Source organism: Setaria italica, chromosome VII (genome assembly GCF_000263155.2).
Source record: "Setaria italica strain Yugu1 chromosome VII, Setaria_italica_v2.0, whole genome shotgun sequence".
Lineage (NCBI taxonomy): Eukaryota > Viridiplantae > Streptophyta > Magnoliopsida > Poales > Poaceae > Setaria > Setaria italica.
Genome location: NC_028456.1, coordinates 30,535,037 through 30,550,117, shown reverse-complemented (window position 1 = coordinate 30,550,117; position 15,081 = coordinate 30,535,037). Strand labels below are relative to the sequence as shown.

The window sequence follows — 15,081 nt, the reverse complement described above, 5'->3', positions numbered from 1 at the left end:
CTAGTTTTGTAATTAGTCTATATTTAATACTCGTAATTAGAATCCAAACATCTGGCTGATGCTAAGCGAATTAGACTCCATCTATGCAACTAGTTTTGTAATTAGTCTATATTTAATACTCGTAATTAGAATCCAAACATCTAGCTGATGCTAAACTTTAGCGGTGTATTCAAACCTCCCCTGACATACTTCGGGGATGGCGTGATGCTTGCCCTTGGTGACCATACGTGTAGGGCCATGTTTAGTTTCCCCCAAAATCCCAACTTTGACACTATGCAAAAAGAAGATTCCCTATCACATCAAACTTGCGGTACATGCATGGAGTACTAAATGTAGACGAAATTAAAAACTAATTGCACGGTTTTGTTGTACTTTGCGAGACGAATCTTTTGAGCCTAATTAGTTAATGTTTGGACAATAATTCACAAATACAAACGAAATGCTACAGTTGCGCATTTATGGCAAACTCCCAACTTTGGCACTCCTAGGAACTAAACAAGGCCTAGGCTGCACTTGATCCTGCCTTCTGTTGTCGCTTTGTTGCTTCACAACACTGAGCATGATCTCTTTTTTTGCGTGGGCACGGGCTGGGCCCAACGTATGACAGATACTGTCTCGATCACTTTTGGGATATCCCAAAAGCAGATGGGAATTTTATTCTCGCGTGCTGATGACCGACCACAAATGACAGATGCTTGGGCCATGTTTAGTTACTCCCAACTCCCAACTTTGACACTATGCAAAAAGAAGATTCCCCATCACATCAAACTTGCGGTACATGCATGGAGTACTAAATGTAGATGAAATTAAAAACTAATTGTACAGTTTTGTTGTACTTTGCGAGACGAATCTTTTGAGCCTAATTAGTCAATATTTGGACAATAATTCACAAATACAAACGAAACGCTACAGTGTGCTACAGTGCTGAGAAGTGAGAACAATGGAGATGGCAGCGTGGAAGGACTGAGCTGATGAACGGAACCAGCTTCCAAGTGAAGCCACTACAGCCAGCTGCTCCATTATTAGTGCCGGGTCGCTGTCATGCCAGCGCGGTGATGGTGAGGCATCACCTTCAGGTCTCGCTGGCCCGGCTGGCCAGCTAGCCGCTCCATTACCGGCAGCCACAAGCCGGTGACGGGCCGCTGTCAAGCCATCGCGGCGACATGTCGCGACATAAAAAATGAGGTGTCTTGTCCCCCCTGACTCCGGCTTGTCCATAAAGCTTATGGGTCAGGAACTCGACGTTACAGTATGTAATTATAGGCATGTGTCAAGTAAAAGTACATTGAGATACTTCGGGGATGGCGTGATGCTTGCCCTTGGTGACCATATAGGCTGCACTTGATCCTACGTTCTGTTGTCGCTTTGTTGCTTAACAACAGTGAGCATGATCTTCTTTTTTTTTTTGCGTGGGCACGGGCTGGGCCCAACGTATGACAGATATTGTCTCGGTCACCGGATGGTCCGCCTGATCATCAAAATATCCCAAAAGCAGATGGGAATTTTAATTTCTCGCGTGTTGATGACCGACCACAAATGACAGATGCTTGGTCCAAAGATCTTTTCCTTACCACTTGGTTTGTTTCGCAGCCAGCCAATAATTCCACGTGTACTCACGCAACGCACTGATCTCAACCTCAAGAAGCGAGCTGGGAACAAGTGCCCAATCCTTCAATTAGGAGTTGCCCCCCAAAAAAAAGCTTTCAATTAGGAGACCCTGCTCAACGTCCGGCTAGAGATCCGGAAAGAAATCTCTTTGCCAAGCAGAACGTCCTCGCGTATTTTATTTTGCTGCTGGACTCTTGCCCCAGTTCCCCTCCCGCTGCCGCGATGAGGATGGAATTGGAATGGGGATTCGAAGCTGCGTTCCACGTTCTTGGTGCGGAGCAACGACAAAAAAAAAAAAAATATACGGCTGACCTGGCGTAATAACTGTAAGTCTGATGGAGGCTGTTAGGAACTGGGATGCAACGTAACAACTACTATCCACTGCACACACCAGATGCATTTGCTAATTAATCAGACATAGAACAGACCATTTTGCCTATATGCACGCAACGCTTAATCATGCATTGGGTGGATTCAAGTGGAGTAGTATGCAACTTTATTTCAGAGTTCGGGCAGTGCATGAAGGTTTAATTTAGAATTCTACACCTTCAGAGCTACTACTGTCAATATGGTTTTCAAGTTTCAACAACCATATAGGCAACCCAAGAGCACTAGATCTCAAAGTCCAGAAATATAGAATGGTTCGTGTCCCTAGTTTTTTTTCCCCGGAAAGAACATTAAACAATAATATGGAGTACCCATCATCGGAAAACAGAAACAATGCAACTTTGTGTGAGAACATATTGAGCATGCTGGTTTAATGATACCTCAATACCTGAGGCGACTCCATGCATGTCTAGATATGGACCATTCACCTGCTATCTATTAGGAAATGTCATGGCGCAATAGAAAATTGTGACTTTAATTTCCATTAGTACACATCATTATAGAAGAATTCGAAGCATGGGAATTGGGAAAATCAATAAAAACTCAAAGTGGCATGCACAAAGACAAGTGATTTGCGTGGAAAAACCTCCTCAATGCAAGGAGTAAAAAAACATGGGATCGCATCTTACTATTACTAATTGGAGGCTTCTTCAGGTGAAGCCACCTAGGATCTTAGGTGGACACTCTAAAAAAAATAGAGAAATCCTAAAAATTCTTAAAAAAAAGCAAAACATCCGGCAATCAATCGATAGACTCAAATCATCGTTACCATTGGATCTATTATATTTTCTAAAAAATTACCCACCTCTGCCATTATGAAAATAGCCTAAAGTAACCTCTGTAAATAACCACCTTTGTCATTATATAAATAAACTAAAGTAACCCCTAATATTCATCTAAATTACCCACTTATGCCATTATAAAAAAATTAACATAACTTCCTAAATTTTCAACTAAATTGCCCACCACCAATACTTAAAAAATAACTTAAAGTAACCCTTAAATTTGCATCTATATTACCCACTTATATCATTATTAAAAATAACATGAGGTAACTCTAAAAATGAATCTAAATCACATTCATTAAAAATATACCCCAATATACACCAATATATGATTTTAAATTATCTATTCTTACACCATTGGTATATAATACAATACTTAAGGTATATACACATGATGTGTGTCACCATTTATAAATACATAGAGAAACTGGTGAGAATATAGATTTCTATGTTAAAATTATAGCTCAAACTTAGGATCCATTAAAATTAAACAAAATTCAAGCTCATGCACTTATTTGGAATTCATGCATGGTTTAGCAGAGGTACATTCTGTGTACACATGGGTTACTGCTAGTTTGTTTGTACGCTTATCGAACCCGAGATGCAGATGTCGGATATATAACGTTTCCCTTTTCTCTGTCATTTGCATGAGACAGGTTATAGTATTTCTCAGGGAAACATCGTGACTGCCTGTTCCTTTAGATTAGGCATGATTTGTCATTACTTAACTCACAGCTACTACGAGTATTGCGTCGCTATTGTAAGCTTTGTTTATCTCATCCTGGCTGATCAGGACAAGACGCAGAGACGACGTTCATGCATGTGGCAGAGTTTTCTTAGTTCGACTACGTTTACATTAGTATCTAAGCATTTGGCTACGCATAGGATTTGAAGCAGCTGCAGATTTCGATGCATGCTAATTATTTTGACATAGAGCAGTTGAGTATGCGGCCACAGAATCAATTAATGTAGCCAATTTTATAAATTGAGATGATGCTAGTTGATGCTCCTGCTAGGCAATGGGGCGCATGGATAGGAGACTACTAAACTGAACTTGCATGCATGCGGACGATGCAGCGCATGACTGTTTCTTTTGACGCCATCTAATAGTTTATACAGAGATGATCGTTTCTTTGGAGGTGGTTGATCGACCTGCTTTACTACTAACAAGACAGTATGCTCCAGTATATAGGGAGAGCCTACACGTGTAGTATACATAAGGCAACCACTTATAATCAGCATGCAGGTAACTTTATATGTGTTGTTGCCGCTGCCACTCGTTGCAGGGATTCATGATCAGCCAACCCCGTATACGGATCGGAGTGCAGACAGAGCCTGGTTCAACCGCTTTCAACATGCAGTCATTAGCACTTGTCCATGAGTTGGTATCAACAGACCGAATCGAAGAACAAGAGCTCATCCCATCCTGACGTCGTATCTATCAACGGACCGAGCCGAGGATTGGGGCCTTCTTGCATCCCGTTGTGGTTTGTATCAAAAGACCAAACCGACGGGCAGGGCCTTGAGCCTTTTTCTGATTTGCATCATGGGGAAGCAAGAAAGAGGGAGGACGAGGGGAAGATGGTCAGAGGAACGCCGGCCATCAGGCTCCTCACCTTGCCGGATCTCCTTCCTCACCGGTGCTTGCTGGGGTGGTGTTTGCCGGTGCCGCTCTCCGTCGAGGGATCGCAGCAGCCTGGCGGCGGCGTTTCGTGTTTAGCGTAGCAGCCTGGGAGCGATTGCTTTCCTCTCCAAACTCCATCTATTTATAGGCCGAGGCAAGGGTCGTCGGTTCTCCGGCTTCGTTCAATTTTTGTATTCGCTAATGGTGCCGGCGCGCGGTCATTTGGGTCAAAACGCGCGCGTATTTGCAGAACGTGGGTCATTTGCAGAACGCGCGCGGTCTGCTATTTGGACTTCGTCGGCGTCGTTTGAAAATCCGGGGGCGTGCACAGGGGAGATCCCTGCGTATGCACTTAAATTGTTTGGCTATCATGTCAAGACCTTTTTTTCCCTTCATATGCACTTAAATTTTTCTTGATGAAATGTTTTGCAAATATTGTAATTCAAAACTTTAAGTATCGTACTTTTTTTTGTGAAAGGTCGACACGGGGGAGACTCCCCCACCTGAAACTTCCATTAGGATCTCAGGTCCGAAACAGGGCTATATCAGTTCAGTTTACAGCAGTTTGGGGTTACAGGACGGATGAAAGATATCACATCGGCGTTCTGCATGGGAGAAAAGAGCGAGCACCAGGAACCCGCGCCGCTCAGAGCTTTGTATCATCACGGCAGGAGCGCATGCAGCAACCTGCGCAGTACCCCAGGCGTGCCCAGAGAGCGAGAGCTGTCGGACACTCTTCCAGGTGGCCACAGAGGTCGCACCTGGCGTTCGGCACCATGTGCTTCTCGGCCAAATTGCCCCTGCACGGTAATGGTATTCGTTCCTAGACCAAGAGCCAGATGAAGAACTTCACTCGTGGCGGAGCACGATTCTTCCAGACGTAGGAGGCGAAGTGGCAGGGAGAGAGGTCCGTGGCCACCATCAGAGTGACTCGCCGTGGGTTCCTTGCAGCGGGCAGCACCGGGTGTCGTCCCCGTCCCTCAGTTGCATGCCGTTCAGCATCAACTGCACCGTGGCGCCCTGTTTCGTAGGAAGTGGTCGACGCCCCCTTGTAGAACATCGCGCACCGTGGCGCCCGAAGTGACCACATGGCTGTAGAGCGCCGGGAGAACGTCGCAGAGCGGCCCCTCCGGAAGCCATGAATCTTCCCAGAATGCAGTGCTCGAGCCATCCCGCACACGGACCGTGGTCAGGATGCAGTAGGTGGGCAGCAGGGCATGCAGGGAGGTACAGTGCCCGCCCTCAATGTCAGCTTCCAATGAGACATAATTCCTGCAAGCAAGGTCACCGAGGAAAAAAGCTTGATCAATATTTCTCCAAGAGAAGAACGGCATTTACAATGTCTACTGGCATCACAAAAGGACCTCAGGGAAAGTGTAACAATCACCTCGTATACAAGCAAGCAAGTGTGAGCAGCATAGAATGCACGAAGCTACTCAGTCTTGGAAACTTTTGGAACCAATCGGTTCCTAGTTTTAGGTAACCGAAATCTGCTAAAACCTGAAGAACCGATCGGTTCAGTTCGGTCAGACTGAGCGCCCACCCTTAGATACTCTGTTGATCTAGACGAGTGCAATGTGAAGGAACACTTTGTTCACAGCTGCTTAAGATGGCACTGGCCGGACCTGCCAATCATAGAACCACTAGGAATATCTGAAGTTGCTCCAGCTAGAGTAGTAGTTTTATGTTGATCACTGAAGTGCCAGAAATTTCCTTGAATCAACCAAATCTTTGTGCCAACACAGCTTGCATGCCAAGCTTGATCTAGAAAACTAGAGGAACACTATGAGAGTTTTCACATTAGCTGACTATGATATTTGTAACTGAATTCACAGATTGAGTAGGGTCTTACTGTTGTCAGTAGCAACAGTTAGGCAGGTTTACACTTGCGCAGTTGAGTAGCATACATTTCGTCGCTTATCAGAAAAATAAATTGCTCTCCTGTGACATGGAAAGGTTAACACTTAAAACATAATTCATGGTAATTAAGAAAAAACTATGAATATCTAACTATCTGTAATGCTACCTTAGGTGTTTGAGAATGGATATCTTATAAAACCTTCGTAAATATTTTTCCATCAAGGTTCACTGCATTGAAAAAAGAAAAGAAAACATAAAACAGGTTTTCTGCAGCAATACCTCAGAAAACAAAGAAAAAATTAGTTAAAAAAGGTCCTATACATTCCCAAAAGTACTATTCTGGAAAACTGGCAAAATCAATAGATAAATTCAGAGTTAATATGTTGTGGATGCAGCCTATTTCTGTAGCAGTACACCAAGACAACTTGAAAGTTGGAGCAACAAGCTGTTCTTAAGCTGATAAACTCCCACATCAGGGTTCGGTGAGTGAGAAAATTGTCTATCAATAGTTTTTTATCAACTCTAATACGAAAAGTTTAAACTCCTCAATAATTATAAGAAAAAGACATCCAAATAATTAGCAAAAATAATAGGCGGAGGATTAACGAAAAAATATGGATCAAATTTGTAGATATTTTGTGGGGCTCTCGGATGATTTTGCATATATGATACTAACCTGTTCATGTACAGGGTGTTAGATATATCCTGCGATGTTCACGCTTGACAACTGAGAATCATGTATGGATACAGTGAAATCCCAATTCAAACAATAGCCCTGCACAGTAGGTGAAACACAAGTGAGTTACTCGGAAGGAAACCATAACTGTAGTCAAATAAACAAAAAGAGATTAACTGATGTTCATAGGGTTAGGAAAAGCAAGGGAAATTGGTGACTAGGAAGTTCCACCTCTTTGTTACCTTGGGTAAATCAGGCTCTGACTATTGGAATGGTTCCTATCAACTTGCGGCAATGCCTTCTTAGTTCCTCGCTGTTACTATCACCGACATCCAATTCTCGCAGCGAACTTGGAAGGTATTCCACCTTTGGAAGAGACCGGATGCCTGGGCAGCCTCTGATCACTAGTTTTTGCAGTGAATTTGGGAGGCACTCCTTGGGCAGCGAGCAGATGGCTTTACAAGTGTCGATGTTTAATCTCTTGAGGTTCGGAAGTTTATGCAGCCCTGCAGGGAGGCACTGCAGCTTGTCGCACCACCAAAATCTGATCCCCTCGAGGGAGGTGAGGAGCTGAAGGGTCTCCTCTTGCTCCTTTGTGAAGCGCTCCACCTCTTTGACCCACGAAAAGTTCAATTCGGTGAGCGAGGAAGAGAGGAAGGCACAGATGGGCGCAGCAAGGACACCCGCGACGTCTTCCGTGTCAAGCTCCTGCAGTTTGGATGAAGAGGATGGAAGCTCTGGTTCACGCGGCAGTGAGGGCTCGGAACCAGTGAAGAAATTGGGGGTTTTGAGGACATTTAATTTGGTGAGACGGCCTTGGGCGAGGAGAGACTGCAGTCCCTCGCCTTTAAGATCCCCACATTCCGATATGCGTAACTCTGTGAGAGAGGTGAGGTTCGAGAGAGGGAGCAGCGTTTCCATGCCCTCCACGCCTTCCAGACAGAGGTATTCCAGGGAGGTTGGGAAAGGGAAACAAGAAGAAGAGGAGGACGACGAATAGGAGGAGAGGAACCTGGGGCATTTCTCTATAATTAATGTAGTGAGGGAGGTCAGACCTTGGAGGCCTCCACCTCCGGTTCGTCCTTCGTCTTCGTCGTGGTCGAGTAAACCTGGGCAGAGGACCAAATTTGGGCAGTCCTCGATCCACAAACGTTGTAATTGGTGAGGCAGCAATAGTACCCCTTCTGATGTTATTTCCTCCTCTGCTCTTGCGCCCTGCTGCTCGTGCTGTCCAACTTGTGCCTCCTCCACTTGGTTAACTGAAATTGACGGCGGTCTTGGCAGTGCTTCCGTCCTCTTATGCAGGCCCACAACGCCTAACCCTGTTAACTTCTCAGATAGCCAAATGCTGAACCCGAGGAGGTTTGGGAAGTAAGAGAACAGTCGTGTCAGTCGCTGCTCGTGCTGTCCAACTTGGTTAACTGAAATTGACGGCGGTCTTGGCAGTGCTTCCGTCCTCTTATGCAGGCCCACAACGCCTAACCCTGTTAACTTCTCACAATGGAACATTCTGAACCAGAGGAGGTTTGGGAAGTAAGAGAGCAGTCGTGTCAGTCGCTGCCCACTACCACCATATCGCCCAATCGTGACGTCTTTAACTGGAAATCGATATCCGGCATGACCATCACCTTCAGCCGAAAAAAAGGCATCACCCATATCATACATCCGGAGGCTCCTTAGGGATGATAGCTTTTCGAGGTGAACCAGTGACAAAGGAGGGCATCTCGTCACCTCCAATACTTCAAGTTTGGATAGGTTATGAAAGGCTAACACCCTCCAAAAAGCACTATCCAATGTGTCCTTTCCCTTGATTTCCAAGGAATATCCACCGAAAGACAGCTCCTCAATACCCGAACCAGCTTGTACAATCTTAGCTCTGCAAGTAGAGCTAGACCATGGAACACAAGGCAATGATGATAGCTTTGGACAATCTGTAATTTCGAGCTTTTCTAGTTTAGGAAACCAGGTCATGTTATCCTCAACGTCTTGTTCATATCCAGCACAATGTGAAAATGGCAATTCCATGAGTTCTGGGCAGTCTTTGATGACGAGTACTTCCAAGTGAGAGAACAAATCAGAAGGGCCATTTCCAACCCATTTTATCAATTTTGGTACCTTTTCCAGTTCTAGCCTCTTCAATTTTTTGAAGCTTTGTTCTGGTATACAGCTTTTACAATGTTCACCGACAAACCACATCTCTCCTAGAGGTGGAAATATTTTCCAAGATACACTACTCAGCCGAAGAGATTCCAAAGTTTTTACCGAGAGGTTCATACCAAGCCATGAAGGGCAAGTGTCACCTCCATGCCCACTAATAGATAGCTTGTAGAGATTGCTATGTGGCATAAGACTTTCAAGGATATTCTCTTCTCCAATAGGATCCTTATCGGAGCGATTAATATCCCAATCTAGCATGAGCACTTGTAAACGGTGTTTTTGTATTAGTTTCATTGCAATTGCTTCTTCCTTTACTTTAACCTTTTCAAGATTGTAAATGCCCAGTACTTCAAGCTCTAGTAGTTGTGCTAGTTGCTCTAACTCAAAACCTTTATTTTCTTTCTTAGCTTCAAATCTTAGTTCTCGTAGAAGTTTCAGGTTTCCCACATTGAGAATGTCCGAGTGAAGCCTCATATAACCAGGGGCAAGAAAATGTTGCATGCTTACGAGGTTGCTTAAATATCTTGATGGCATAGGGCAGCCCCAGGAATCTTTAATGTCTAGGATCTTCAAGTGATATAGTCTTGAAATTGTTCCTGGTAGGTCTGTTTCCAGAAAATGGTATCTCCCCTTAATCCTTAGGTAGCGAAGATGGACAAGCTTTGAAAAGTTCTGCCACATATCCTCCACAATATATGATGCTCCAGGCAAAAAAATAGCGCGGAGCGCTCTAGCTTTCTTAAACAAATTACCAAATGTTTTGGAAAAACTCTCCACATTTTCACCAAACAACATCAATGTACGTATGCTTTCAATTTGCAGCCTTTTATCAAGTCCACCAAGATCCTTCTCACAGTCTTTATAAGTAATTATATCCTCAACATCTTTGTTATCCACAATGATAGACAAGTGGCGTACTGATGCCGGGATATGTGCAGACCTCACTTTAGATATTTGTATGCTAAGACAATCGTACCGTGAAACTTTCACGGCCAGCTCATGTAATAGGTCATGGATAACATAATAATGACAGCCATTGTCTTTTTTGTTCCTTTTGAAAAATCCATAGTTGACCAAGTCAATCAAATGACTCTTGCCAACATCTTCTATTCTTATGCTCTGATCACCCAGATGTAAAACATCTAGTCCTATCCAAAAGTGAACTAACTCTTTGCTGTCAAATTCGTAATCTTCAGGAAACAAAGCACAATAGGAAAAGCATTGCTTTAGGTTAAGTGGAAGATAATCATAGCTAATCTTCAACGCTGGCATAATGTCATTGTCACTGGTTTGGAGTTCCCATTCTTTGCTCTCTAGAACCCTTCTCCAATGCTCCAAAGTGAGCTGTTTTCTTAGTAATCTCCCTACAGTTTTTGCTGCAAGAGGATTACGTTTCAGTTTGGCCATTATTTCTTCCCCAGTTTCAATTAACTCAGGATGATCTGACCATGACTCATGTTTGGTAGATGCACATGCGTCAAAGAAAGCCCTAAAATCTTCAGCTCCTAAATGATCCAATTGTATTTGAGAATCACCTGTCTTAACCATTTTGGCCACATCTGACATTCGAGTTGTGACTATAACCATATTACCTGTTCCTCCACCTTTTCTAAATGGTGCTAGTAGTTTTTCCCACTCATACTCATGACATTTCCATATATCATCCAGGACAAGCAAAAACCGTTTACCTTTTAATCTTTGCTCAATTAGCTCTTGATCACTACCACTTTTGTTTTCATCTTTAACTTCAGGAATCTTTTTCACAGCTTCTTGCGCCAATCTATCTGCATTGAAATCCAGAGAGACGCATATCCAAATTGTAACTTGGAAATGGCTCCTCACTTCTTGGTATACATGTTGTGTGAAAGTTGTCTTCCCAATACCGCCCGGGCCAACAATTGGAAGCACAGTAAGTTCATTGGCAAAACATTCACCATGGGTAATGGAACCTACAACACTCTGTAGCTCTGTCTCCCTCCCATACAATTTAGGCTCTGTAATTTCCTCACTGGTTGTGGGCCGTTCCATGGTGGCGGTAGTGATACCTTTGGAGCCTATCAGCTCTAGGTTAAGAACGGTTGAGACCATAGCACAGATGGGCTTGAGCTTCTTTACGATCTCTGTCATCCTTGTAGATACATCCACCCTATCAAACTTCAATTTTGGTATCTGTGCAGTTTGTCTTCTCTGCGGTACCTTGGACGGCCAGGCACCACATAGAAATCGTCGTCCAGGAGTAGCATCAGGCGAGCCTGAGGAGAGCTTGAATTTATTGGCAACGTATCTTCCAGTGTGACGAGCATTGAGGAGGAGGTCACGGGCGCATCCCCCGGCGTGCTCGTTAGCGGCATGGTAGGTGCCGTCGAGCTCGTCCTGGATGCGGAAGTAGTCGAGCTCGTCGAGCACGTCGTCGGCGTCGTAGGCCAGCAGACGCAGCTTGAGCAGCAGGTCGTTAAGGGCCGGGTTGTCGATCTCCCTGCCACGGGTGTTGTTGAGCATGGCCTGCGCGTACTGCAGCACCGTCATGAGGCCATCGACCTCGGAGCCGAGATTCTTGCTGGCCGCCCACGCCTCCAGGAAGCCGTCTGCGACGGGGGCGAGCGCCTTGCCCACCACCCACCGCGCCGCGCTGAACGCGAACTCCATCTTCACGAGTCACGCAGTGGTTCAGGTTCCTTCTGGATCCGAAGGCAGAGGCATTTGCAATCGCAGAGAACAAATCAGTAACACGTGACAAGGATTCATTCGAGGAACATGAGAGAAAGAGGTGTACGTGTACCTACCACAAAACGGATGCACACCAGGGCTGGCACTCAGCCAGAGCGTGTGCTCAAATCTGTAGAGACTTCCTCAAAAGAGTAAGATCCGGCAGAGGAACGCGCAGAGCAGAGGTGTTGGGGAAGACACGCCCAGATCCGAAAACAGGACGTACAGAAGAGGACCGGGTCGCGCCAGGCGGAGAAGACGTCGTCGGACAAGGAGTCGTCGATGCCAAATCCCTCCTGGTTAGTAGTGCCATGCCATCTCAATTCTCATGGGCGTCGCTTCGGAACAGAGGAGGCTGGAATCTGGGAACGAAAGATGGTCTGGAATCAGGCAACATTCAGCACCTACGAGAGGCCAAACTAGCTGAGGAATGAGGAGGATGCAGACTCACACGACGTGAGGACTAGATGAGAGCGGCAGTGCGTTGAGGCATACCGCATACGTTCCCAAGGGTGCAGTTTTGAGAAGTGAGAACAATGGAGATGGCAGCGTGGAAGGACTGAGCTGATGAACGGAATCAGCTTCCAAGTGAATGAAGCCACTACAGCCAGCCGCTCCATTATTAGTTCCCAACAAAAAAAGCTTTAGTTAGGAGTTGCCCCCCAAAAAAAAGCTTTCAATTAGGAGACCCTGCTCAACGTCCGGCTAGAGATCCGGAAAGAAATCTCTTTGCCTAGCAGAACGTCCTCGCGTATTATTTTGCTGCTGGACTCTTGCATGTGCTGCTCCAGTTCCCCTCCCGCTGCCGCAACGAGGATGGAATTGGAAAGGGGATCCGAAGCTGCGTTCCACGTTCTTGGTGTGGACTAAATCAGCAACGACCAAAAAAAATGGCTGGCCTGGCGTAATAACTGTAAGTCTGATGGAGGCTTTATTCAGGTCAGCAGACAGAACACCGATGAACCCGAAGAAACAACACCCTGTCAACTTCCAGATCAGTTTTGGTTCTTCAGTGCCAGTGCGCATGTGGTGATTGTGATTAGATGATTCAGATGGCTCCTGGAACTGGCTCTAATTACAGTTAAATTCATAACTTGCACGAGATCAGTGCTGTCGAGAAATGATCATGCATCAACTTTATGCTTGTTAGGAACTGGGATGCAACGTAACAACTACTATCCACTGCACACCAGATGCATTTGCTAATTAATCAGACATGGAACAGACCATTATGCCTATATGCACGCAACGCTTAATCATGCATTGGATGGATTCAAGTGGAGTAGTATGCAACTTTGCTTCAGAGTTCGGGCAGGGCATGAAGGTTTAATTTAGAAATCTACACCTTCAGAGCTACTACTGTCAATTTGGTTTTCAAGTTTCAACAACCATATAGGCAACCCAAGAGTACTAGATCTCAAAGTCCAGAAATATAGAATGGTTCGTGTCCCTAGTTTTTTTTCCCCGGAAAGAACATTAAACAATAATATGGAGTACCCATCATCGGAAAACATAAACAATGCAACTTTGTGTGAGAACATATTGAGCATGCTGGTTTAATGATACCTCAACAAGCAGCCGTCGTCGAGCACTGGATCCGGCGGAGAAGAGGTGGCCGGCCGACGAGCTAAGCAGAGCGGAGCGGACGGCAAGCCAAGCAGCCAAGCGGGCACCGTTCCGTTCGAAAGAAATGGTGGTGACTGACTGGCGATGGAGCGAAGTCAACGAGTTAGATGCGCGAGTGGAGTAAATGCCGGAGGACGGGCACCAAGCCACCAATAGCATGTGGCATCTGAGGTCGCACGTGGCATCTGTGGTTGCAGTGAATGCAGCGACAGCTAGCACGGTGCCAGCCGGCTTCAGGCTTTGTTTAGCCCAGTGACCCCTACTTCCAACTTTGGCACTATGTAAAAAGAAGATTTCTCATCACATTAAACTTACGGTATATGCATGGAGTACTAAATATAGATGAAATGAAAAACTAATTGCACAGTTTTGTTGTACTTTGCGAGATAAATCTTTTCAGCCTAATTAGTTAATGTTTGGACAATAATTCACAAATACAAACAAAACGCTACAGTGTTGCTACAATATTTTTGACACCCTAAAGTTGGGCAACTAAGATCTTGTTTAGTTGCCAAGCCAAGCAGCCAAGCGGGCACCGTTCCGTTGGAAAGAAATGGTGGTGACTGACTGGCGATGGAGCGAAGTCAACGAGTTAGATGCGCGCGTGCAGTAAATGCCGGAGGACGGGCACCAAGCCACCAATAGCATGTGGCATCTGAGGTCGCACGTGGCATCTGTGGTTGCAGTGAATGCAGCGACAGCTAGCACGGTGCCAGCCGGCTTCATGCTTTGTTTAGCCTTGTTCAGTCACTCCCAACTTTCAACTTTGGCACCACCTAAAAAGAAGATTTCCCATCACATCAAACTTGCGGTATATGCATGGAGTACTAAATATAGACGAAATGAAAAACTAATTGCACAGTTTTGTTGTACTTTGCGAGACGAATCTTTTGAGCCTAATTAGTTAATGTTTGGACAATAATTCACAAATACAAACAAAACGCTACAGTGTGCTACAGTGCTGGCACAGTAATTTTAGCACTCCAAATTTTGGCAACTAAACAAGGCCTTAGTTGCCCAACTTTGGGGTGTCAAAAATTCTGTAGCAACACTGTAGCGTTTCGTTTGTATTTGTGAATTATTTCATATCAAACCTACATGTCACGACTAATTCTACCAAACGGGTTGCAGCTTTCTCACGGCCCATAGCAGCTTTTCTTAAAGCTCACAGGCAGCAGTTTTTTCACAGCTCACAGCCCGAGAAAATACACCCTTACACTACTAGAGAATAACCTATTAGTACCTGTTCCAAAAACGGCATGAATCTTGGTTTTGGGATGAGTACTAGCAAAGCATGACTAAATGTCTTGAGTATTAAGCACCGGGGTCGATGACCCAGTACTAAAGGTACATTTGGTACCGGGTTGTGACACAAACAAGTACTAAAGAGGGGGCGGGTAAAAAATATATTTTAAACCTGGGGAGGCCTATACACACATTTAGTCACAAGTCACATGATTTATCGCACATGTGTAGTGTGTAGGGATTTGAATCCAAGACCTCGCACGTACTTTTAGTACCATCTCATCTACCAGCACACATCTAACTTAAGGTAAGGGATGCCTTTCTTTTTGAAGTTACTAAATGGAGGATAATTTGGCAGCCATTTAGGGTGGCCTTTGGTTGGTTCAAAACCTGGCTTTTGGCTTTCC

At 45.0% G+C, this 15,081-nt stretch overlaps 1 protein-coding gene across 13 annotated transcripts; it reads right to left on the bottom strand.

The window, feature by feature from the left end:
* Nucleotides 1–4,842: 4,842 nt before the first annotated feature.
* LOC101780352 (putative disease resistance protein RGA3) lies at nt 4,843–13,517 on the bottom strand. 13 transcript variants are annotated; one of them, XM_022828412.1, is made up of 9 exons: nt 12,255–12,783; nt 11,881–12,165; nt 8,424–11,781; nt 7,183–8,261; nt 6,941–7,039; nt 6,431–6,492; nt 6,257–6,345; nt 5,792–6,176; nt 4,843–5,676 (listed from the first exon to the last, which is right to left on the bottom strand). In XM_022828412.1, the coding sequence occupies exons 3-4, from the start codon at nt 11,741–11,743 to the stop codon at nt 7,193–7,195; spliced, it is 4,389 nt and encodes a 1,462-aa protein (XP_022684147.1). In that variant the 5' UTR covers nt 11,744–11,781; nt 11,881–12,165; nt 12,255–12,783; the 3' UTR covers nt 4,843–5,676; nt 5,792–6,176; nt 6,257–6,345; nt 6,431–6,492; nt 6,941–7,039; nt 7,183–7,192. The 13 variants fall into 13 exon arrangements, with proteins under 13 accessions (XP_022684147.1, XP_022684138.1, XP_022684135.1 ...); XM_022828403.1 differs by lacking the exon at nt 12,255–12,783 and adding an exon at nt 13,370–13,517 and having other exon boundaries at nt 7,183–11,781; XM_022828400.1 differs by having other exon boundaries at nt 7,183–11,781; nt 12,255–13,024.
* Nucleotides 13,518–15,081: the final 1,564 nt, after the last annotated feature.

Coding starts and splice junctions, on each gene's coding strand:
- LOC101780352 (XM_022828403.1), bottom strand. CDS start 11,743: ATGGAGTTCGCGTTCAGCGCGGCGCGGTGGGTGGTGGGCAAGGCGCTC.